The sequence below is a fragment of the Macrotis lagotis genome, chromosome X (genome assembly GCF_037893015.1).
Source record: "Macrotis lagotis isolate mMagLag1 chromosome X, bilby.v1.9.chrom.fasta, whole genome shotgun sequence".
In the NCBI taxonomy this organism is placed as follows: Eukaryota; Metazoa; Chordata; class Mammalia; order Peramelemorphia; family Peramelidae; genus Macrotis; species Macrotis lagotis.
This window is the reverse complement of record NC_133666.1, coordinates 21,017,214-21,043,699: the sequence shown is the minus strand read 5'-3', so window position 1 is coordinate 21,043,699 and position 26,486 is coordinate 21,017,214. Positions and strand designations below refer to the sequence as shown.

General features: G+C 39.7%; 1 protein-coding gene across 6 annotated transcripts in view; it reads left to right on the top strand.

Annotated features, from left to right (window-relative positions):
* Positions 1–26,486, top strand: part of TENM1 (teneurin transmembrane protein 1) — a 1,637,812-nt gene that overhangs the window by 1,564,616 nt on the left and 46,710 nt on the right. For all 6 annotated transcript variants that reach the window (XM_074202813.1, XM_074202814.1, XM_074202809.1 and 3 more), the window contains one exon: positions 19,345–19,499. In XM_074202813.1, coding sequence (XP_074058914.1) covers positions 19,345–19,499 — 155 coding nt within the window. The remainder of the gene's footprint in view (positions 1–19,344; positions 19,500–26,486) is intronic.

Below are 26,486 nucleotides of genomic sequence, written 5' to 3'. Positions count from 1 at the left end.
ACAACATCTCTGACCTCCATGTGTACCCTCCTCCCTGTCCAATAGCCACCCAATAGCTGAAACCCTCTTCATTTCTTTTTGGACTATTGAAATAGTCTCCAAACTGACCTCTTCACCTCAGGTTTCTCCTCCAGTCCATCGCCCACATATCATCTATTGTAATTTGCCTCAAGTACAGGTCAAACCATACACTCCCCTGTTAAATAAATTCCAGGAGCTTCCTTATTGAACTCAAATTTGAACTCCTCTGTTTGGGAATTTAAATCTAATCCTGTCTATCCAATCTTATCAACCCATTACTCCCTTCCACATCCCCCAGTCTAGCAAAACTGGCCTTCCTACTGTTTCTCCTACATGTCGCTAGCATTTCCATGCTTTGTACTAACTGACCCCATGCCTGGAATGTCCATCCTCCTCACCTCCATTTCTTTTTTTTTTTTTTGGTTTTGCAAGGCACTGGGGTTAAGTGACTTACCCAAGGTCACACAGCTAGGTAATTATTAAGTGTCTGAGGCCAGATTTGAACTCAGTTTCTCCTGACTCCAGGGCCAGTGCTCTATCTTACTGCACCACCTAACTGCTCCATCACTTCCATTTTTTAGAATCTCTCCTCTCCTCCTAGGCATGGCTACAGTGCTGCCACATTCCTGAGGACTTTCCTCATCCCCATGACTACTAATGCCTTCTTTTCTTGGAATCATTTCATATCTGTATTATATCTACTTGGATATGTACATGAGCTCTCCCCTGTAAACTCCTTCAAGTCAAAGACTATTTACTCTTGTTGACTTTGTATCTCCATTGTCTGCTGTAGTCTCTCACACTTTAGAAGTTACTTCAGAAATGCTTAATCAATTGCCTTGAGCTGTAAGGATGATCATCTAGTCCATCCTTTTTTGTATTAGAGAGGAAGCTGAAGTCCGGAGTGGCACAGTGATTTGCCCAAAATGGCCCAGCTTGGCAGTGACAGTAGGGGAAACCCAAGGACAGTTAATCAAAAATGGTTCATTTAGGAACATAAATTTTCCTCTATGGAAGGAGGCAAAGAATCTGAATTGTTAGAGACATGTGAGTCTCCATCTGTCAAGGTGTGTGCCAAGTGGTTGAGCTGTGGGCATCATCATCCCCCTTGCCACCATGGAGTCAGGTCTCACTTTTAGCTCTAAATCAGTGAATGAGCTTCTTATGCTGTGACCAATTGTAGAAACTTCCTCAGCAGCCGGAAAAAACATGAAAGAAATCATTAAAATGCTGAGTACAGATGGAGGGAAAAGTATTACTACTTGCTAATTGCTTCTTTGAGGTCTTCAGCAAGTTCCTTTACTGGATGCCTGTTACTTTACAATTCCCAGACACGTGGGCTCTTCAGTGAGCTTTTCTTCTTCTTCCTTGGAGCCCTACAAATGCTTAATGGATTACTTTAAGGAGAGGCTTGATTTTTCCTTTCACCTAATCACTAATAAAGAAAAACTACACATCAGTAGGAAACGGAAATGTACATCTAGGGAATACCATTTCTAGTTTCGGAACCAGAGTTGGTTATCGGCTTTTAACAAGCAGCATATTGCAGTTATGATTAGGCTAACCAACCTGACCTTAATTATGCAAGGTGAGTCAAATAAATGTTCATCTGAAAAACAACTAACTTACTTGCAGAATCGATTCTAAAAATAGAATGAATAAAGTTTGCTTTTAAGATAATTTCTACTAAATTGGAAGTAAATTACTGAACGGGTTTCAAAAACAGCCAAGAACAGATGCCAAGCCATAAGATTCTCTTTGAGAAAGGGAGAGATTAGTGGTTAAAAAAAAAAAAACTGAATTTAAGACGACTGAGTTTTCTTTTCCAATTGCCTCATGATAGTGTTAGTTGCTCTTTCTTTGTATGACCTCATGCAAGTCACTGTAGCTTTCTGTAATTTCCTTTATCTCTGAATTAAGGTGTGTTTAATGCCATTGGCTTCCGAGGGAAAATGTTTCACAATCAGTCAATAAGTATTTCTTCAACATCTCCTGTATAGCCAGGCTCTGTCCTAGGCCTGGAAATACAGAGACAAAAATTAAATAATCCCAGTCCTCAAGGAGATTACTTTATGACAAGGGAAATCATCTAAAACACAGCAAATACAAGGTGATTCATTGTAGAGAGGTCTGAGAGCCAGGAGAATCAAGAAAGGCCTAATGGAAGAGATGGTGCTTGAGGGTAAGTTATAAAGAAAACTATCCCACCTATAGGACTTATTACCCTGTGTGACCTTAAGCAACTCACTTACCTCCCTGGGTCTCCATTTATTCATCTATAAAATGACTAGATGATCTCCATGGTCCTTCCTGGCCCTAGATCCATGAACCAGTGGTTTTAAACAATGGAAATGAGGACATGGAAGATCAAACATGAAAGAGAATCCTGTGGGAAGAAAGGTAAAAAGACCAGTTTGTCTGGTTTATTGAATATGTAAAAGGAAATAATTTATTAATAAGCTTAGAAAGGTAGTTTGAAGCCAGCTTATCAAGAGCATTAAGTGTCAGTTAGAGGAGAGTATACTTGATCCTAGAAGTAATAGGGAGCCATTGCACTTTTTTGGAGCACAAGAACGACCTGTGCTTTAGGAAAAACCGCTTTGACAACTGTGCAGAGGATGGATTAGAGTGAGGAGAGATTGTCGGCTGAAAAACCAATCAGAAAGTTACTGTGGTAGTCCAAATGAGAGGCAATGAAGGCTTGAACCCAAACGGTAGCTGTAAAAATGGAGAGGAAGGGAATGGATAGGAAAGATAATATCTTACAAATACAACTCTGCAAGGCCACATGTTTCATGTGCAGAAACGAAGGTTCTTTTTGCTTGGGTTTCTTGTTTCCATTAAACCTACTTCACTGATTTTTCTACCCTAGTATGTTTATAGCCTGGGCAGAAGTTTAGTAACCCTGTGTTTATCTTTAATCAGTTAAATCTGTTTAAGAAAGTTTATTGCATGTGTTAAAAGATTCTACAGTTATCATAATCACAAGACGAGTTGTAAAAAAAACCCTGAATGGCCTCCTACCCTGTACCTTCCTAATAAACCCACACTTGGACTTGTTTTTCCTCAGAAAATGGAAATGGCATAAAATCTCCATTGAACTGCATACTGAGAGCCTCTGGGCCCTTCCCTATAGACCTTTCACAAGACATAGCCAGCTTTACATCCTTTGATTTTTTAAATCAATTCACTGCTTTACTCCTTGATGCTTCAGTGTAAAGATGGAGAGGAGTTTTGCAAAGATTTGCCCAAGTACTAATCCGTGCATTGTGTCTGACATAGAATTGACTTTGAAGGATGTTCTTACACGTGAATGAGGAAGCTGAAACTTAAGTTCTCTATATCATTTTTACTGCCCCTTACCTTTATTCTGTAAAGAATTTAAGCTAATGAATTATATGATGGATAACCATGCCCTTAAGCCAAATATTAAATGGCACAAAGTGGGAATAAGCACTCAAATTTGTGACAAGCTAGCTGCATGTTTTTAAAAGTCAATACAAAGGGGGAGTAATGATTAGCCAGGATGAGATTCCTTTGTGACTCACTTGGATTCGGTTTCCCTTCACCAAGGATTGTATCTTGATTTTTGTTCCTATCTTTAATGACAAAATTGTTTTCAATGTCAAGCAGGGCAAAGTAAAAGCTATCCAGCTGGTAAGGAACCTTGTGGTTGTTGGTACACAGAATACCTCAAACAGGCCTGTGCCAGTTGGGCCCTGGCTTGATGAAGGTATGTATGTATGATGCCAAGTTTCAGGTCCAAATGGGGAATGAGGCATGACCCTTGATAGCCCTCCAGCAACATTCTACAATTCATGTATATGATTCAGGTTTGGTAGCACAGCAGAGAGGGGAAGGACTTGTCCAATAAAATTTGTATTGTTAGAAAGTTCACTGAAGTAAGCATCTGGATATATTCATTCTAGTCCTCAGTCTTCTACTTAAGAACTTTATGACTGTGGGCAGATCATTTTTTCCTCTCTGGACCTCAGTTTCCTCATCTGTCAAATAGAAAGAGGTGATGGTGAGACAAGAAGTTAGTTAGACAAGATTATGTCTAAGCTATCTTCAATAGATATGGTATGTCTTGTGACATACCATTCCATTTCCCGACCAAGTCAATTAAGCAAATGATTATTCACTCAAGAGGGAATTTAAAAAGCACCAATACTCTATTGCTACTCCTCTTAACAAGAGGCATGAGGTGGCCCCAGAATTTAAGTGATTGGAACCCATTATTTAGAATATCATCTATTCAGAATCACACATGCATATGTCCTGGAAATATCTGGATGAATTTCTTTCGTGCAATAGTTTTTTTTTTTTCTTTCAGGCCCGCATAATGTCAAAAATGACTAGAGATATTGCTTTTTCACTAGTTGTTTTGGCATCAGTGGGGTCTCAATATAAGAGAAACTATCTCCTGCAAAAAAAGCCAGTAGTTTCCTCCAACAATCTATCTCCAAATCTCTAACTCAGTCAATTATCATTGTGGGCTGAAAGTCTCCCCAGTAAACTTACTCCTAAAACAGTTGACCAGAAGCACTGGCATCTATTGGCAAAATCACTTTAAAGGACTCATACCCCTCAAAGAAAGTCGTTTCAGGTGAAATATTGGAAATTTTTCACAGAAGTAAGTTACTGGCTAAACTTTGTCATCAGTGTCATGACCTCCTGTGGCTACAGGCTACTTGGTTCCACTTAAGCTGTCATAAATAAAAGATACACACATTTTTGAACCAATTTGTTCCATGTAAATACATATGATGGTTTGAAGACCTTTTGGCCTTAGATCATATGAACAGCCAATATTTGGAAAGGTTTTTTTATGTGGCACACCCCAAATTACAAGTCACTTGTTGAGGAGACACCAGAAAGACACAAGGCAAATGAATTTGAACTTCATTTTAAATGCGATATAGTCTTGGTTATATGAATATTGGACCCAGAGAGCATCCATGAAAGAGAAAACAAACTATTTAGTTCATTCAAGTTTTATGATCCTACCAATGCATTATTAAACTGAATTATACTTGTCTATTTATTTTAATTGTCATATATGCCTAAGAGCCATCAAACTTAGAGGCAACAGATTTAGATTTAGAAATGTCATTTGTCTAATTAAAAATCTTACTTACCCCTACCCAGGACTGGGTTACCCTAGAGTTCTTAAGGAACCATTTGCTCTTAAACTAGGGACTCATCTATGCTATTGTAAAGCAAGAAAGCAAATAGCAATGACCTGTCCTCTAGAAGTTTTTCTTGGTGGTCTTTACTGTAAAGTCACATCTAGGCCTAAACCAGTCAAAACTGAGAAATACAAAAAAAGCAAGATGGCATCTTTTGTCTTTGTCTCTGATGAGGCACCCATGTGCACAGCTCAGTGTTTCTTGCTCACAGACAATGCAAGCACAGGTCAACAGCTGGTCATAGCAGAACAACTGGAATTGCTTTTCTGTCGCTAACTATGCTGCCAGCACAGAAGAATTCCATAGATATTAACTCAATCTGAAGGAGATATTCTAATCATAGCTATTTGTCAGAGAGATGAACTAGTCTTGTGGTATAGAGAGATATGGACTAGATAACAATATAGTTGAGTGAATTTGGAAAAGATTGAATGATTGACCCCCAAAAGGGTATCATTAATTATTCAGTATTTATGTACAAGGAGATCCCTAGAGAAGTGCTTCTGGGATCTGTTTTCAGCCTTGGCTTGCTTAAGATTTTTATCATTAGCTTGGAAAAAGGAATAGATAGCATGCTTGTTAAATTTGTAAATGACACAAAGGTCAGGCCAATACTTAACACACTGGATTACCGTCCAGTGCTGAAAAGATCACAGGTTAGAACACTGGATCAGATCAAATAGGATGACAGTTAATACAAATAAATGTGAAAGTCTTGTGTCTGGCTGCCAAAAATCAGCATCACTAGTTTACGCTGAGGGTTGACTAAATAGTAGGTAGTCTCCAGTGGAACCAATGCTGCTGTTTCTGGTTAGCATGAGCTTGCCTAGGCTGCAATAAGAAAAGAGAATGATGTCAAGAACATAGGATGTGACAATGTTGTATATTCTTTACATCACATTTTCTGACTGGAACGTGTCAGAAAGAAGGAGACTTAAGATTGTAGAGGGCCTTAGGCTTATGCCACACAAAAATGAATGGAAGGAATGGGGGTTTTACCTGGAGACGACCCAGAGAGCTCGTGATTTCTGTTTTCAAAGGGCTTGTCATGTGGCAGCAGCATTAGGCTTGTTCTGTGTGGTCCCAGAGGCTAGAATTAGGGGCAGAGGTTGGGGTGGGAAGGGGGGGAAGAGGAGGATGGCAAGGAAGACCAGAATTTGGTGGGAAGACACATTTGATATCAGAACAAACTTGTTTCCAATGAGAGATGTCCAAACTTGAGAGGCAGCCGACTGCATCTGCTTGCTGGAGATTTCAAGTGAAAGCTATGTGGTAAAGGAGACTTTTGGGCACACAGTGGCCCACTGAGGGCCCTTCCATTACTCAGATGCTTTGAGAGAAAACGTATAGTCTTTTATCTTGCCCCTTTCACCAGTCCCCATCCACATCAAGCCAAGATGAGTTTAATACTATAGGGTCAGTTTTATAAAGAGGGGAAATATAATATGGTTGGAGCATAGAGATCAGAGGGGCTCACCACAAGCTTTCCTAACCAATCAGCAGTCTCTAGTGGCCTGATAGAGTGACTAATGTTCTTTCTGCCCTTCAGTTGGTTCTCTAAAGATTCACTTTTTTTTCAGATAAACCATTGCCCTGGCTTATGGCAATACTTTTCCTTATTAAATCATTTTTACCCATTCTCACAATGCAGAAGTGAGGCCCAAGGGCATGGGAAAGCTGGAGAGGGGGACAAGATATGATACTGGGGAGAAATGCAGCAGTCAGAAGGCAGTAAGTAGAAGGACCTTAGAGTCTTGGCAAGGGGGGACTCTGGGAGAGGGAAGGGAGAAACTGAAGCAATGCTTTGCCTACTTCATAGTTTTGCCTAAGGCAAGGTCTGGGTCTCTCTAGGTCACATAAGACAACATGGAATTCTATTTCCCCCCTTGTTCTTTTATTTAAGATCAGCAGCAAATATAACTTTCCCTCCTTATCACAGCTCTTCAGTGTCACACCTTCCTTATCTCTCTACTAAAAGAATCTTTTCAGCTGATAGAGAGACTAGAGGGAAAAAACTGACAGAGATCACATACTACCAGACTGCAAATCACTTAAATCATATTTTGAGTGGTGTATTATGGTAACCTATAAATAACTAATTGCATAAAATTGCTTTAGTAGTTTCTAGATGGCAGCTTTAATTAAAAGCACCAGAGACATTTAGAAGTTTAGAAATGGATGGCATGTAATTTGCCCTTTTACCAACCATAAAATGGTAATTAACGAATTTGATTCACTTCTTCCTATTAAAAGTTTTATGAGAATAGCAAGTTCCTTCTAAACACAGTCTCTCCTACAGAAAGGCAATGGCTCAGCTTTCTCAGTCTTCTCCAGCAGGGCAGGATGTTGTAATGTACAAATTCTTCAGAAGTTAATTAGAACATTTTTTCCAATGCAAAATGTTTGTTTTGAAGACTCCCAAACTTCAAACTGTATTGGAGTAAAATCTTTGAGCCTGTCATTGTCAAGGGAGCCTAGGAAGTTGAGATTTCCCAAATGCTTACTGTTCCCAGCATCCTCCAAGAAGCAGGGAAGAGCCTAGCTAGTGAGGCCAACTTAGAGAAGGGGATGAAAGCTACAATGTCCTAACACCCAGGGAAACCAAACAACCGAAGATGACTCACACAGCTCCATGAGGGGAGCCGTAGCGATTAACCCGAGCAGAGGATGAAACTGCCTCTAGTCTACTGTGAGCCTAGGTATCTTGAGATTGGAGCATTTTCACTAGATAAAGGCCAATGGAGAACAGCACACAGTGCTTCTTACCTATTTTGTGGTTGAGCGGTAGATTAAGTCTTTCCTTTAGAAATCTCTTTTCTCAGGGACACCTGGGAACTATACAGCAGAAGTCAGAACATTTGCATTTGGGATCAGGGAGTCAGAGGTCATTTCCACTGAGGTCACACTTGTTGATTGTTTTATAAACCAACATGACCAAAGTCGATTGGATTCAAACAACCCCTGTGGTTTGGGTTAAGTAAAAATTATGAAGCAGATCAAGTTTGTATCTTTTAAAAAAAAAAAATCTCTTTTCCATGCAATTCCCTCCCCATTCTGAAAGCATCCAAGATCCTAAATAGCATCCCATTCTTCTAACCTGTCTATTTCTCCTGCCTCCAATAAAAAAAAAAACTTCCTCGTCCTATGTCCCCATACCTCAGGGATCTAGTTTATGCTGTCCCTAAAGAAAATAATCTAAGAAACTAAGATTTTAGTTAATTGCCCCTTCTTGTTCATGGTTTATCCTTCTGGAAAAAGATAACACCCTGAATCCAAGGAAGAATACTACTATGATACCATTGCAGGCACAATTGGCAGGAAAGTGATAAAAATGTTTGATGCAAGCAGATAGCTTTTAAGTGCCATTCATGCCATGGCTTTTATTTTGTAAAGGGAGTCTTATGTTTGATTTACTATCATTTGCATACACATCATTTGGTTTGGTTTTCAGGGAAGATTAGTGCTACTTTTTTTGTCTTCAAAATATATTTTTTTTCACCTTTCTCACATTAGTTGAGTATACAAACAGAAGGCTATATACTTTTGGGAGGATGGGAGGGTCTAGACCTATGATTTCATTAGTTCAGATAATCGTCTGTAATTTACAGTCTTGGAGAATTTCCCGAGACTCGTAAAGGTTAGCTGACTTGACCAGGGTGATGCTACTGAATGTAAGAGAAGGTCTAAAACACAGGCCTATCATATCCCATACTACCTTGTGTATACTTATAAAAATATTTTCCTGAGTCAGCAGAGTATTATTTTTTTTTTCCTGAGAAGGGAGAGAGAGAGGATATGGAAGGGAGCTCTGTCAAAAGGGAAGCATTGGGAAATTCATAGAATTTAAAAAGTGATTTGAAAAAGGTCAATTATGAAGAATGCATAAAAGAACTTTTTAAAAAATTTACATATTCATCTTTTATTTTCATACTAATTCCATTTCTACATCTATTCCTACCTACCTACCCACCTCAGCAACTGAATCACTTTTTGCAACAAGACTTAAAACTGTAGTTCAACAAAACTAATCATAACATCCATATGGACTTGGATTAAATGCAGTGATCCACACCCATAATTTACCACCTCTGCTAAGGAGAGAGGGAAATGCATTTTCTAAGCTCTTCTTTGAGTTGTTTGGTTGTTATATTCAATATTCAGCATTCAATTATATTTTTTATTGTTTGGAGGGTTTTTGTTCTTCCCATCATAGTCATTGTATCTGTAGTTTTCCTGGTTCATATTCACTCTGTATCAGTTAATAAAAATCTTCCACCACATCTTTAAAAGAAACCACTTTATCACGGATTTTAAATGAATTCTATGCATGCAGAAAATTAGATTTCAGGGTCTTCCAGTAGCTGAAAAGCAGGGGCTCTATGTGCTTGGTCCTCTGGCTCCTCCCTGGACCCAGTTTCTCCAATCTTGTTGGCTGGCTGGCATCACTTCTTTCTCAGTTAATGACTGCAACCCTATTAAGATGAGTCTACATTTCGAGCCAAGTCCCACAATGCTGCCCGACCAGGCAGAGGTTCTGTCCAGGGCCGAGTTTTCCCACTCAGGAAGTTGAGCTCAAATGATAGGTAGCCAAAGAGCCACTGAATCACATAGTTTTTAATATTTGTTGCAGAGGATCTGACTTCCTTCCACCTCGAGAACTTCAGTAGTGCGTTTGGGTTTTTAGAAAGTTTCCAAGAAATATAAGTTTTGCAAGCACAAAGAACACTTTCAGTTCTCCCCCCTAGGGTAGAGTTCACAGAGATTTTCTTTAATGGGTAGTAATCAGTATCCTAAGGTAATTAAAACCAATGTCGTAGGATGATGGAAGATATCTTCTAGTTCACTTCAGCTCAAACATTTAACCTGTCTGCTATTAGATATGGTGCCATGTGGCCCCAAACTCTGCACTGTATTCAGTCTTTTGAGATTATTACTGCCTTGGACTGAGTTTTGAGTGTTTCATCCAGTATGCTCAGAAAAGTTGTGCTACTAATCAAGATAAATAGCAGTATTGGATATAATTTATGATTCAGGTCCTGAGAAAGAATATTTGCATGCATTTGATTCATCTTGTATAAGGTTATATCCCTAGTTAGCCTCTGTACTGGAAACTAAGTTTAGCTAAATTATTAGAATACTTGAAAGATTCTGATGGATGGACTGCAACATCCCAACTCCTAGGGATCATTCTTCATGCACAATAGGCATTTAATAAATACTTTTTGGTTGGTTGGTCATAATCAATGCATGTTATAGGTATTTCCTCTGTGTAAGAAATTAACTATATCTAAGAAGCACAAGGTATGGTACCTGCCCTCAAGGAGTTTAAGCCCAAAGTAGGGTGATAAGACACACACAAGTGGAAAAAAATTAGAATGTACTCAATGTCCAGGTAGTACTGTAAAGAAAGAGTTTAGAGAAAGTCTAAGAAATCCATTTGGGCCAAGGCTAAACTGTTATGAAGGAGTGAGATTTGCAGAGTGGTAGGGAGCACTTTACATATAAAGGCAAAGTCATGGGCAGAAGTAGGTTAATACAAAAATCTTGGGGAGACAATGAGAATAGCTACTTGGCATGTCATGGAATCAACTTCTCTGGCTCAAAATCTAGTGCCCTTTCCACTGCACCAAACCAGACAACTTTTTCTTGAGAGCAGGGGGTAAGGGTGAGGACAGGACAGGGAATGGTGTCAAAGGGGAAGCAGATATTTGTTGCTTGATGTCATACAAACTAGTGGGTTTAACTGAGGTTTCACTTGCCTCAGTCATACTATTGAAACTTTAACTGGGCTTCCTAAGGGTGTCCTCCACACTGTTCTCTCTCTCAAACACACACACACACACACACACACACAGACACACACAGACACACACACAGAAAGGATTGTCTGGGCTCTTGGTTTTGTGACCCTTCCACCTTGAGTTTGTCTGTTATTAAAGATGTAAGGAGATGGGAAACAACTGTAAATGAAAATACTCTGTTGGTTTTGGATGAACAGTATTTGAAAATATCATCTTGGAGAAATTTGAATTCCTTGTGAGTGAACCTACTTTTCTGAATAGGAAGCATTGTCTGGTTCAGTTTCTCTCCTACTCATTTTATTGAGTATCCTGACCAGGCTATTCTGCTTGGTTTGCCTTTTTTATTAGAAACTCTTGACTGCTCACATACCTTGAGAAAAAGACTCATTTTCCCTGGTGTGTAACAATTTCAATTAGTTCTTTGCTGATCCATGAACAATAAATGAACTTTCCCTGCTTGGGCTAATTGTTCACACAAGTGTCTCACTAGGCAATTTATTTCCCTGGGACAACAGGACCATTTTAATGTGATACTGCTGGGAAGTGTCCCAAGAAAAGTTGCTTGACATCTGAGAAGAGAGGAAGGGAAGAAGAAAGTAAACATGTTCCTCCTGGATCTCATATAGCACTATTAATTATCTTGGCCCACATGCGTGTGTGCCAAGCTTCTTTAAATCTCACCCTTTCATCACCTTTTCAACAAGTATTATAGTATTAAAAATTCAGTGGGGGTGCAGCTAGGTGACACAGTGGATAGAGCACTGGCTCTGGAGTCAGGAGGACCTGAGTTCAAATGTGGCCTCAGACACTTAATAATGACCTAGCTGTGTGGCCTTGGGCAAGCCACTTAACCCCATTGCCTTGCAAAAACCTAAAAAAAAGAAAAAAGAAAAAAAGAAAATCAGGGGGAGAGAGATGTACAAACCCAAAGAACCACAAAGTGGAGCAAGCCCCCAAGCTGAGCATCAACCTGCCTCTGATCCTAAGTTTCTCTGAAAAGGGGAGCCAGCAAATCACTTTCTGGGTTAAATGTTAAAACTCCCTATAGAGTTGCTGATAATCACAAGGAGAGTGTTCATTTGTGTCTCTCACTATGGAAAGTTTTATCATCTCGTTTAGAAAAGTTTGAAGGTAAAACATTGTCATAGCTCAGTAATGCAGTTTTGTAACTTGAACAAAGATGCTCTCAGTCCACTGTTGTAAAATTCTAATTGTAGGAAGTGTTTCTGTTGAGCCATTCTATCTAATTTTACCTCTGGGCCTAAGTACAGCAAGCCTCTAAGTTGAATAGTCCTGCAGCCCTTTGTCATCCATTTTCACTGTCCCATCAAATTGTAGATTCAGAGCTGGAAGAAAACTTAAAGTATATATCATCCAACCCTTTAATTTTACAGGTAAGCTGAGGAACAGAAATTAAGAGACTTGCCCAAGATCACACAAGTAGGAAGTGACTGAGTCAGATTCAACTACAAATCCTTGGCTTCCAAAGGTGGAGAATGTGCCACCTAGTGCCTGGCACATACCAGGCACTTGATAAATACTTATTTCCTTCCCTTCTTTTCTGCTTCTAAGAAATTTGCAAGGTTAAAGTGGCCTAAAGTGGGACCAAAGAGGATTCATGAAAAGGAAAAGATAGTTGAGCAGTCAGAGTAAAGGAAGATAAATTCAACTGATTGTTGGCCTTAAAAAAAAGAGTATTAAGTATGAATTAGTAGGAGGGTCAAATGGGGCAGCTCGGTGGCACTGCAGGTGATAGACCCGAGACCTAGAATCAGGAAGCCCTAAGTTCAAATCCGGTCTCTGATACTTACTGGACTGATGCTGGACAAGTCATTTCACCCTGTTTGCCTGTTTTCTCATCTGTAAAATGAGCTGAAGAAGGAAATAACAAACCACTCCAGTATCTTTGCCAAGAGAAATCCAAATGGGGTCACAAAGAGACAAGACTGAACAACAACACCATCTTCTACCTGCCTGTGCAAGTCAGCCATCCCCTAAAATCACATTTTAGAGGGATAAATCGTGGATTACACAATCCCCGAATTCCAGTTACTTGAGATTCCCAGTTGGTTGAGTCATCAGGGTATAGTAAAGCCAGTAGTAGACACATGACAAGGTGGTTGAATTGCATTCTGAGCACTTGGTTGCCTTCAACATTTTTCACATTGAAGAGGTAGTAGATTTGTTCTTTATGGCCCAAGGGCAGAACCAGGAGCAGTGGTGAGAGAAGTGGCAAAGAGGTCAGTCTGAGCTGAACGACAGGAGAAGCTTCATAATAATGAGAATTGTTCATAAGTGCAATTGATTGCAGGCCTCCAAGCAGAGCCTTAGATACCAAAGTCAGTTTCAGTTCTGAAGTTTTTGATTCTGCTTTTGGGAGAAACCAAAAAGCTTACTGTATTTTCCCAGATCATTTTCCAGAAGAAGCTTCTATCTCTCAATTGAAACAAGTGAGAGTTGGATTTTTTCAATTATAGGTAGGCCCTACAGCTATAGGACTGTTTTGTTTTGAGTAGTGGGAGAAAGGTTTAAGTTTTTTTTTCCTCTCCAGAGTTACCTTCTACCCACAAGGGAAAGTGATATTCTGCTGCTCTGAATAATGTTCCACTTTGGAATTCTGAGCTAATATTTCCAGGCTGTTAACCTACACATCTGGACTCACAGCAATCACATTTTAATGACTTTCCTCCTTCATTATTGATCAACAGCATCCTCTCCTCCAGTAGGTGATAACTTTATTAGGGACTGGCTAAGATGCCCTGGCTTTAGGCAATTGTCATCTTTCTCAGGAAATATGGCATGAATTTGTTGGTGGATAAAAAGGGGAAAACTTCCAGTCATCTCTCCCATGATCTACAGGCATTTTCTCCAAATACTGGTTTAGGTCGGCAAAGGGGCCTATTGGATAGTATGTTTCCTTACTTTGTATACCAGATTGTGGTCATATTTTGTATTCTTTCTTTCTTTCTGAGCAGCCCCTCAGTCAAAAGTGCTCATTAGGGACAGCTAGGTGGTGCAGTGGATAGAGCACTGGCTCTGGATTCAGGAGTATCTGAGTTGAAATCCACCTCAGACAATAATTACCTAGCTGTGTGACCTTGGGCAAGTCACTTAACCCCATTGCTATGCCCAAAAAAAGTGCTGTGCTCATTAGGCATGAATTCAGAGAAGCAAAGGCAACTTCTCACCTATGGTTGGGTCAGGTTTTTATTGTAGAGGAAATTTCATTAGAATGGATTTCTTTTCTCACAAATGTGAAATGTACCATCTAAGTCAAGTATTTGCAGTTCAATTCAACCACCATTTTTCCTGGCTCTGGCCCTTCAAAGGTAGAAATTAAACACCCTCTACCTTTAAGGAGTTCACAGTCTACTGGAGTTCCTTTGGGGTTTGCAAAGCATTTATCTATCTTCTGTCTTACAGATTAATCCCAAGGCAATAAGCTGAAACTGATTTTTTGGTTTGCTTTAGAAATGATGAAGTAGTTAAAATTTCAGTCTTTGGAAGAATGTGGTAGAGAGGCAAAAGCCAAAGCTCTGTATCCAAATTCCAGCTCTTATGCTTCCTAACTGTATGACCCTGTTCAAGTTACTTGACAGCTCCGGTCCTCAGTCTCCTCTTCCATAAAATGAGCCCTTGAACTGACTGATGGTTAAAACCTCCCCATCTCTCAGTCCAATGATTGAATCCCTTCTTGTTTAGTTAAATCCTCTATCGTCCATAGAGCATGGGTTCAGTTTTTTTTTAAATAAGGGTAAAACACAACTAAATGGATAGCTAGACGGATAGACAGACCAATCGATTGATCATATGTGCCAAATACTATGCTAAGCATAGAAATAATCAAAGATGAGTAAGAAGAAAACTATTTCTTCCCAAGAAGGAACTTCCATTCTAAAGGGGGAAGATAACTCATCACAACAAAAGGGGTTTGGGGGGTGGGGCACATGGAAAGTTTTAGTGAAAGGGAGATAAGGTTGATAAACCCAACTGTTTGAAATACTTTTTATCCACAGAATATCCAAGTAATGGAATCTGGGAACAATAATATCAAGCTGTTTTAATGGCAAATGTTATAATCATTAGTCCAATTTCCTTTAATGTTTAGGTTTACAAAGGGTTTTCCTCAAAATGACCTGTGAGATGTTATTGTGAGGTGTTATTGTTCCTACTGTATAGGTGAGAAAACTGAGACTCAGAAGCTCTTTGGCTTGCCTCGTGGCATATTAGAATTCTGTGGCAGAGCAGGAATCTCAACCCAGGTCTTCTGCCTCCAAGTTCAGTCATCTTTCTGCAGGAAGTAAATTGAAGCTGCAACTTTTGCTAACCCCAGATGGGCTTATGTGATGTTGAAACACTTATAAGCCCATCTTTAAAGAATAAAAGTGCAAATATACTGGGTATGTGTCACACCCTCCCATTCACTCTCACAAGCAGTAATAGATCATAGTGGATTATCACCATCTATGGGTTATACCAATAGCCATTTCTGAAAGGGTGTGGGTGGGCTAGGCAAAGACAGTCCCAATGTTTTGTGCTCAGAATCCCCAATTCAATTTTCACTTCAGTGAGATGAGGCATTTTTAAACACCTAAATGATATTGATTTCCCAAGAAAGGATACAGTAAAGGTAATTGAGGAGTAAGGGGAGTCTGGAAAGGAAGAAACTGGTGTCTATACAAAGCTATACCTAAATAGACTGTACCATAGAGTTTTCTACACATTGGTTTTTCCAACCCCAATGTAATTGATGCCAAAGCCAAATGAACTGAAGAGTCTCAAGAAAAAAAAAAAGTCTGGGCTCTGGTCAAATACTCATATTTGTAAGAGGACATAGCAGAATAATTCCATGTGCTTCATAGGCTCCAAATGATTTCAAAGGGCATTCATATATGGAATTCAGGTGACACAGAGAAAGAGTTCAGAGGAAATAAGAGCTAGGAAAACCATGGGAATATTATTCTTATGAATCTAGGGTTGATGATGATAATGATATTTGAGCCTGTAAGAAATCTTCCTCACAATCACCACAAGTGGAGATCGTGGTAAAGAGTCATGTCTATGATGCAGACAATCATTCCAAGGAATTGGCAATGGGGGAGTATAGCTATCAATGCCTGTTTTGTCATCTCTACGCCAATATCTATTTGGGGGTGTGAAGTTGTCAACCTATACATCATGCTGACTTCTTAGCAAAGTTCATGTGTGTGTGTGCATGTATATATTTATTTACACCTTGTCTTTCCCATTAGAATATAAACTCCTTGAGAGCAGTGATACACTTATATTTGTCTTTGTTGGCGGTATGTTGCACCATAATTAGCATGTACTAAAAAAGGTGCTTAATTATTATTACTTGTCGATGCATTGGTGGTAACCCATTCTGCATCTGTCATCTAAGACTTTCACTAGACTTTGGGGGAATTATTTCTACTCCCAGTCTATATTTTTATCTCTCATGGGCTCACATGTTCTTAAGTTTCTTCTCTGTCAAATGAAATATACTGCTACATTTTCTTCAGACCATATCCACTCGTCAACTTCCAGATACCCTACTAATAGTCTGGAAGGGAAGATGGGATAAATAAGTCTATGCTCATGTCCATCTATCTCCCAGCATCTCACATAATGCTCGACCCATTGTAGGTGCTCACAATCCTTGTTGGCTTCATAGGCTGAAATGAAAGAAGAGGCACAAAAATAAGACCTTCCCCAAATGGTCACTGTTATTAATCACTTGAGATTTGGAACAGTCAGGAAATAAAGTTTGCTACTGCCCAGAGACACCAAATGAGAATCCCTTCAACCAAAATGGATCAGAGATAAGAAGACCGACTATTCACGTGCCTGTCAAGATCTGACACATCCAGGTTGGAACACAGTCTTTGATGACAGGTTTCCATAACCAAAATACCTCTTGAAACTACTGGACACAGTTACTCCCACAGTTGGTCCTCCTGGTCTCCTAAGACAGTTCATAGGAACATAACTGATTTTAGGAATATTAGGGGAAAGTTAAAGTGATTCTTTACATTTTACAGACATGAAAGATGAGTACTTCATGTGGATCATCAGGAATAATGAACATACACTATAAAACAGAACCTGACTATTCCCCTTCTGCCAAAGAATTAGCTCATCTCAAGGCAGTTTATAAAGTTAGCTTTATAAACTGGTTTCACATGACTTTATTCTTGGCCATAAAAATCACTCCTTCTCTTAGTTTCACAGAATAATAAGTGGACTTTTAGGGAATAGAAACTACTAACTTTAGCTTAAGCCTAGTTGAGATGCTCATGACATCTCATTTGGACTACTGCAGTAGACTAATTGGTCTCCCTGCCTTTTCCCTCCTCTCTGCACCCTCCACTCAGCCACCAAATTGATATTCCGAAAACATAAATTGGAACATGTCACTCTCTTCCACCAGAAGCTTCAGTGGTTCCCTATTTCTGCTAGAATAAAATACAAACTTCTCTGTTTCACATGTAAAAACCCTTCCTTATCTGACTTTACCTTTCCAGCCACCAACCTAACCAAATGAAATATAATGCTTCATTTTCTTCAAACCATATCCACTCTTCAGCTTCCAGATACCCTACCCATGGTCTGGAAGGAGAGATGTTCTTTTCCTCCTGCACAAATTCTGTGTAATTTTCTAACAGCTTCCGTGTCTTTGTAAAGGCTATCTGAGATGAATTAATGAATGAAGCATTGATTAAAAGCTTACTATGTGCATAGCATTCTTCTAAGTATTGAGGATACAATTAGATCTCACAGTCAAGTATCTCACAATCCAATGAGGGAGTTTCCATTGCAGTTAGAAAGGTTTGAACTTTTAAGTTACATGGAAAAATTTCATGGTTCTGAGGAGGCAGCAGCAAAGTAGATGGTAAGGCTTCTTTCTTAATGTCATTTTCACTGCTAAAATGATATCAGTTTCCAGTATTGGATCCCATGACAGAGTCAAGGACTTTAGTGACAAGAGCTTTCTTTCCTTAGTTCTCACTACCTACGGGTCAGACTTCATCTCCATAGGCCTTGCTTCCCAGGATGATAGCTGAGGACACTGGACTAGAAGAATTGCTCTTCTCAAAGTTGTTGACTTCAGTGTCCTGGACTGTCTCCATCAGGGTCTCAGGGGAGATGGTGCTCAGGTTCGACTTACCTGGTATATGCTGTCTCTCCCTAAAAGTGCCCCTGCCTTGACTCACCTTTTCTGTAGGTGTCATTTGATTGGCAGTTGGTGGGGAGCTCTGGTCCCTTCTCCACAGGGGTTGTTTGATGATTAGATGATGATTCCCCTTTAGAATTCTTAGCTTCCTTCAGAAGTGCCTTCACGTGCCCCCTCCTCTTATATGAGACTTTTTCTACCCTCTTCCTCCAGTTACTCATGGCTTCCCACTACCTTGGCATTATTTTTTACAGCACATCCCCAAAATCTTACTGGAGCATTAAGCTTTGATAATGAAACTTTTTATCTTCCATTTTGTCTGTTTCATAGATTGCTCATCATACTGGAGATGATTACTAAATGCTTGCCAAAATGAATATAATAATGCCTCTCTAGTTCTGAATTTGGGGGGGGGAGTGAAAAGTCTTAATTGCAGACTATCTTTACTATAGCCCAGAGCAGTCTGGGTTATACATGTGTTCATCTTGTGCAAGATTAGCTAGGAAGCCAAAGATACCAAAAAGTAAGAGTTGAGAGTAAGCCTCTCCAAGGCAATCTAGAGCTGGAAAGGACCTCGGAGATCATCTTGTCTACCTCCTTCATTTCACAGGTGATAAAACTAAGACTCATGGAGGAGAGCAACTTGTTCAAGGTCATGAAAGTTGAGTGGGCAGTCAGGATTTAGATCTGAGTCTTTTGGTCCAAATTCAATGTTCTTTTCATGAGACCCTTGTCTAAGCCATTGGCTTGCTTCTCAGACCTTTTTCTTCCAGAAATAATGTAAAATTAGCCCAATTATTTTTTTTCTCTTAGATTGAAAGAAATGTATTGTTGGACTTATTTTGACTGCAGATGGACTGAGGGGAAACAGAGTGGGGTGGGGAGAGAGGAGAGGTGGAAGGGGAATGAATTAGCCCCAAGCCAAATATTTAGCCAAGGTTTGAAACTGTGTTTAAGTTGGACTATTTCTTCTCAACAGAGAAGTGAATGTTTATCTGAACAAACCTCTCATATTACCGTCTAATCTATACTAAGCAAAATTGAAGTTATATTTCTTTAAAAACCCTTCTGTTTCTGTGATTTCTCTCAAAATTCTGATCTTTGGGTAAATGTGACCCAATAGACTACTAATGCCCATTTTTTTCTTCCTGGTCAGGTATCACAGTTGATAGGAATGGTTTCATTTACTTTGTGGATGGGACCATGATTCGGAAAATTGATCAGAATGCTGTGATCACAACTGTGATTGGCTCAAATGGACTGACATCCACACAGCCATTGAGCTGTGACTCGGGAATGGACATCTCTCAGGTAGGCACCACTGACTTCTCAGTATTATCACCAAATGGCATCATGGGAATGAATAACAAGTTTTTCACATAGAAATTAAGCATAAAGGAAGCCTATTTCATCCAGTTTAATACTACATAACAAAAGTTCTGTTCACACAAGTTATTTCTAGCAAAGTAGCATTGATGGTGTTTGGGGGAGCGGCGAAGAACAGACCAGGAAGGGAACGATGGGTATAAATTTAAAAAGGGGATAAAATGAAGAAATAAAACCTCACTCACTTGGACTAGTTGGAAGATAAGGCCCCTATAAGTTATGTAACATGTACATAAAGAAATCATTTCCTTCCAATGTTAAGAGGAAAACAGGGCAAGCCCCCAGCTACAACATACCTGACAAATTAGTTGACCAGTCTCTGAAGACGTGATGATGTTATTCCTTTGTTCTCAAAGAAAACTATGTAATGCCATGACAAGCACATGAATTGGATATGAGTGAGGGGGGGGGCTGTGCTAAGTGACCAGCCTCACTTTCTCCTCCAGAGCCATCTGGGTCCAGTGACCAGATATGAATTAGGACGACTGGAGATGGTCCTGAATGTGAGACAATCAGAGTTAAGTGACTTGCCCGAGGTCACACAGCTAATACGTGTCAAATGTCTGAGGCTGGATTTGAATTCCTATCCTCCTGATGCCAAGGTCAGGGCTCTATCTCCTGTACCACCTAGCTGCCCCTGAAGACCTCTAATGAAGGGGAATCCACTTACTCCCTCCTGATGTGGCCCATAACCCACTGGAACAAAACTCATTGGTATGGTGTGTCTTCCTGGCATCAAGCCTAAGGTTGCCTGCCTCTTTGTAAATTTTCCCATTGATCTTGCATCTTCTCCATGGGACCAAGCAGACTGAGCCTATCTCACTCTTCTTCATGCCATTTTTTCCAATACTCGAAGACAAAGATCAAGCTAAAGAGAAAAGAAAAACCTGTTCTCATGGAGTTTAGATTCTCCTGGTCTGGGGAATGGGGATTGGGAGAGACCCCACAGGAAAGGAGGGACACAGGGAACCATTCAAGATTCACACATGAAAACTAGACGGGATCTCAGAGATTGACCAACCCTTTCATTTGACAGTTGAGGAAACTGATTCACAGAAAGTTAAGATGACTTTCCTGAGATCACAAAGGCAGTGCCAGAGGCAGAACTGGCATTTTAACTAAAGTCTTCCAACCCTAATTACAACAGTTTTGTCACTGCAGTGCCTTTCCTTTAAAAGATATTATTGAAATGTGTAACTTGCAGTGAACCGATTACTAGCTGCTGGTTTATCCAGCTTATGCTTATATCAGGCTGATATTGAAAATGAGAATGATTTGTTTAAATAATGCCTGATCACCATTGTTATCAAGAACCTGTGTCCATATGATACTGGGCACAGCAAATTGAATAGGAATATTCTAGATCAACTCCTTTAATTGGATATGCACAATTCAGCCCTTTTAAAAATCATTCCAGAGAATGAGCCCTTTCCCCCAGGAAGTTCAAAAACCCACCCACCTAAAACAATACCAGAATAATTATAAGGCAGTAGAGAAATAAGAGGCCACATGGTGTCCAGGCTAATAGGCCTCTCTGCTCTCTGGGACTCCGCAAAGCCAAATTTACCTAAGAAATCAGTGCAAAATGGTATGATACAAATCAAATACTTCAGTGTCAGGGAGTTCTATAATGGAGCCAGAGCCAGAGATGGTGTGTTTATTACATCTAAAGAGAACCTAAAGCAAGCGGGTACATTTCGTGACAGAGCATCTAAGAAGATCTGACAGGTTCAAACTTTAAGATAAATCTAATAAGATGAAATTGTATAGTGAGAGATGTAAAATCATGCCCTTGAATTCAAAAAATCCACTTCACTAGTAGGAACAATCAGATAGCAGTTTGCCTGAAAAAACAGCTGGGTGTTTTAGGAAACTGCAGGGGGGTTTTTATGAGCCAGCCATGTAATGTGGAGGCCAAAAAAAGCTCATGTAATCTTAGACTAACTTTGGGAGGCAAAGTGGCAAGGCCTAGAGAAATGATTGTCCCTTTTTCTTCAGCCATCATCAGAGTCCAGAAACTCTTAGATTTGAAATGGAAGGGACCTTAGAGGCCACTTCATCCAGTGTTCTAGAGGCCCACTGAAATTACTGAATTGCCTCAAGATCACCGAGGTGCTAAGTGTCAGAGCTTAGAACTGAGTCTTAGGATTTGAAACTAGATCTCCTGAATCCAAAGCTGTCTTCAGGGGAAGTTCATGTGGCAGAATGGTTAAACTTGTTCTTTTTGGCCCCAGAAGTCTGAATTCATTGGCAAGGGTAGAAGGTGCAGAAAGGCAAATTTTTTTCTTGATTAAAGAAAAACTTCCGAACAACGAAAGATTTTTCAAAATTGAAATGGCTTAACCTAGATCACAGTATGCTAGCCGAAGCCAAAAGCTTAGTATTCCTTTAACCGGGGTCATCCTAGAGATGGAGAGGGGGATTCTGTCTCTAAATTTGAAAGAAATGCCCCTCAACTGCCCATTCTCTTGAATCCAATCATCAGGAGCTAGTTTGGAGTTCAGCAGGTTTCTCCATCAAGTCTGTTGGGCTTCACTGAAGTTCCTAAGTTCACAAATGTGTATATATGAGAGCATATGCCTTAAGCATCAAAGTATTTTACCTCAAACTATATTTCTAAAGGAAAAAAGAAACTGATTTGCAAAAAAAAAAGAATTACTATAGATATAAGAAAATCAATATAATAGGAGGTTTCACTGCCCTCTACCAAATTACAATAAATCAAACCAAAAGACTAAGTAGAAAGAAATTAAAGATGAGCAAAGTGTTAAAGAAATTGAATTTGCTAGATCTATAGGAGGAACTGAATAGAAAATGACCAATACAAGACCTACCCCCACTTCTCTACATAGAGTTGCTCTGTTTGTGAGAGAATAACAAAGCAGTTACTTTACAAGGGATTAATCATTACAAATGGTCGAAACTTCTGTACATAAATAGGGCACTTTAAGAAGGTTCTGGGAGATACAAAGGTTTATGTAGTTTCTGTTCTCTAAGAAGTTCAGTTGGGGGAAAGAAGGCCTCTAGGTTCCTTTTCTCACTTCCCTTCCCCAAATTTTAGTAATAAATAGCAAATATGTGTAGAATATAAGGAAAATGCTTGTGAGGGAGACTAACCTTTGTGATGTTGGGTTCAAATGAAAGGGGGGGGGACAACCACTCATCTCTTAGGCAAGAAGTTAATGCATGATTAGACTTCTCCCTAATACTTGCTAATGCAGAGTGTAACCAGCAGGCAAGGTTCCAAGAAACATGCTTTTGGGTTTGGGGTGTTTTTTAATATCACTCCAGGCACACACTAGTATTTAGGATCAAAATATTAGGAACCTTCCCAACTGGAGGCTCTGAGATATTGTGGTTGTGTTCTTAGCTTTTCTTTTCTTTCTTTCTTTCTTTGATGAGACAATTGGGGTTGAGTGAATTGCCCAGGATCATATAGCTAGTAAATGTCAATTGTCTGAGGCTAGATTTGAACTCAAAGTCCTCCTGACACCAGGACCAGTGCCCTATCTACTGTGCTACCTAGTGGCTCCCTCTTAGCTTTTTCTTGAATACACACACACACACACACACACATATGCCATGCAAACAGTGGTAGCCAGGACTATCATTTTGTTCTTATACTTAAAAAAACAAGCTAATTATGATATGGTATGGCTGATTAAGGAGGAAAGGACTGCCTGGAGACCAACCAGTTACACCCTCCATATTTCCATGCCTCAGTCTAACTTAAACCTGGGCAAGACCCTTAACTTAAAAAAACCCAGGGTTTACCACTGCATCCAGGACTATCTCCAGGCATCCTGATTCATATCTGGCCACAGATGACTCTGGGGGAGAAAGTGAAGCTGGTGATTCTTTGTCCAGCACGCCCTTACATAAATTCAAATCACTTACTTGTCATGGCATAACTTCCTTGATGTTATGGTCCTCTTCAACAAGAAAATAATCATGGTTACTGTGCTTAACTGGTTTTCCATTTCCAAGTAATAATAATCTATAATTTAGTATGATGTAGCAAAGTTAAAGGCTTAATAGCATCATAAACCTAGAGCTCTACAGTCCTCAGAAGTTATTTCATCTAGCCTCCTCATTTTAGAGACGAGGAAACTGAGGCCAGGCAAGGGAAGCAATTTGCCTAAGGTCACACAGCAAATGTCAGAGGAAGGATTTGAACCCAAGCTCTGCAAACAGCCAGTGCTCTTACCTATTGTCCCATGATGTCCGTCTCCTGGCATGTTTCTGCCTTTGAATTCCCAATGCTTAGCATATAGTAAATGCTTAATAGATACTTGTGAAATTGAATCCTATTTTCATCATTGATTACTTGGAGATGGATTTCTAGCCCATAATGAATCCTTAATCTGTAAATTTTCCTCTATTGATCTCCATTGATAATTGCAGAAGCTGTAGAAACTGATTTTTCATGTCCTATGGGAAATGCCCATCTTGTGATTTTGGCATAACCATGGCCTAAATTGTTGCTTCTTTTGAACCTGAGTCCAATAAATTACATCAAAATGGAAATCAATAAAGTTGTGTCATGTAAAGGGAAAAAAGAAAATGACTAATAATAATAGCTAAGATGGGGCAGGATATGAAAGAGAAGAAGCATTATATAATACTATGTAGTAAATTATATATATGTGTGTGTGTGTGTGTGTGTGTGTGTGTATATATATTTATATTAAGATTATTTGATCCTGACCACAAACCTGAAAACTGAGGCAGGCAGTGATGAAGTGACTTGCCCAGGGTCACATAGCTAGTAAGTATCTGAGGTAGGAGGTCTTTCTGACCTGAGTGCTCTGCTTTATTCGTTGCATCATTAGGTAGTGTTTTAACATTTCTAATTTCAAATACATAAGAAATTTTCACAGAAATTATAGTCTAAGTCACAAAGAAGCCGTAAATTCAGAAAGGCAAACTTTTTAATTCCAACATTACTGAAATTAAAATAGTCAACTAAAATCTATTAAATGTCTATTTACCAAGCATTATGCTATATACGCGAGATAAAAAATATAGAAATGAAACAGCTCCAGTCTTCGAGGAGATGTGTTCAGCAGAAGAAGCAACAGTATTATACACATTCTATGTTGAGTGGATATGAAGTAAACAGAGATAATTTGAGTGTGGGGGAGAAGATAGCATGAGGGGAGGAGGTGGAAAGAGCTCTTGTAGAAGGTGGCAAGTGAGTTGTGAAAGTATGTATGTATGTATGAATAGACAGCATTGGTACAGAGAAGGGACTGGTTGTTAGATGGGAGGAAAGGGGAGGAAGCCAAGTTTGTTCAAATTGTAGAGTGTGTAAAAGACTTTGTAGCATATGATAAACCTGGGAAAGTAGGTTGGAAAACCACGTTGAGAAGAGCTTCAAATGCCAGAACAGAGGATTTTCTGTTTGATCCTAGAGGTGATGGAGTCAATGGGATGGGGTGGCTAGGTGACGCAGTAGATAGAGCACCGGCCCTGGAATCAGGAGTACCTGAGTTCAAATCCGGCCTCAGACACTTAATAATGACCTAGCTGTGTGGCCTTGAGCAAGCCACTTAACCCCATTGCCTTGCAAAAAAAAAGAGTCAATGGGATTGAGGTATGGGGGGAGAGAAAGGGCATGATCAGGGGCGACTAGGTGGTGGAGTGGATAAAGCAGCAGCCTTGGAGTCAGGAGTACCTGGGTTCAAATCCGGTCTCAGACACTTAGTAATTGCCTAGCTGTGTGGCCTTGGGCAAGCCACTTAACCCCATTTGCCTTGCAAAAAAAAACCTAAAAAAAAGAAAGAAAGAAAGAAAGAAAGAAAGAAAGAAAGAAAGAAAGAAAGAAAGGGCATGATCAGACCTGCCCTTTAGGAAGATCACTTTTGCAAGTAAGTGAAGGATGGAATAGAGTATAGAGAAACTTGAGACAAGGAGATCCAACAGCAAACTATGGCAGTGATCCAGGTGAAAGGTTAACAAAAAGACAAGCCCTAGGTGAGCTGCATACTGGAAATAAGCCAAGAAAGGGAATCTCACAGTCCTCAAAGGATTAGAAGACACTGATCAATACATTTTGGGGGGGATTCATCATGTTTTTACTTGTGTCATAAGTCACACGTACAGTTTTTCACAAATATAACATTGGATGATTACTTAATATTGAATATTTGCATTATGTTTCTTGAGCTATTTACATATTAATACAAAGATAAAACTTTTTAAAGTTTTTTCTTCAAAATATGCTCAATGACTATTCACTGAATAAAGATGAAATCCAAAAAATTTAAAAAAATTAAAATAAAAAAAACACTGATCAGATCAGATGATATGCATAGTAGTTAGAGACAGGAGACCTCAGCATGGCTCACCTTTCCTGACCCAATAGGAAACCCCACCACCTCCAGTGGCTATTTTGTCAAGTGGTGTCCTGACAGATCGGTTCATGGTTTTTCCCAGAACTAGGCTTCACTCCTGGGGTTGAGTGAGCCTAGTGAGGAGAGGGCTGAGAAGTGAGTTTCATAGCAGTTGTTTATAGCAGTCCTTAGATGATCCAACTGAGCTTACAACAGGAGTTCAGTTTCATATTTCAAACAAAATATGGATTTTTGAACAAATGTCTGAATGAATAAGAGCAGCTGGTTTCTGTTTCTGCTGACAGGACAGCATGAGAAGGGGAAACAGGGCTTGAGGTGAGTTGCAGCCAGAGAGACATAGTTTGGCCTTGGGTAGAGCTTCCCAACTCAGAAGACTGTACGTGACCCAATGGGGTAGTCTTGGGATTCCTAAGAGTTTGATAGATAGAAATCTCACCTCTGCTTTTATAACCAAAGAGTCACTTCCTTTCGAGGCAATGACACCGAACTAAGTGTTGTGAGTTTTAGATCAAAATGGAACAAGAGCCAGAGGTTCCCACCCCCCACCCCTTACAGG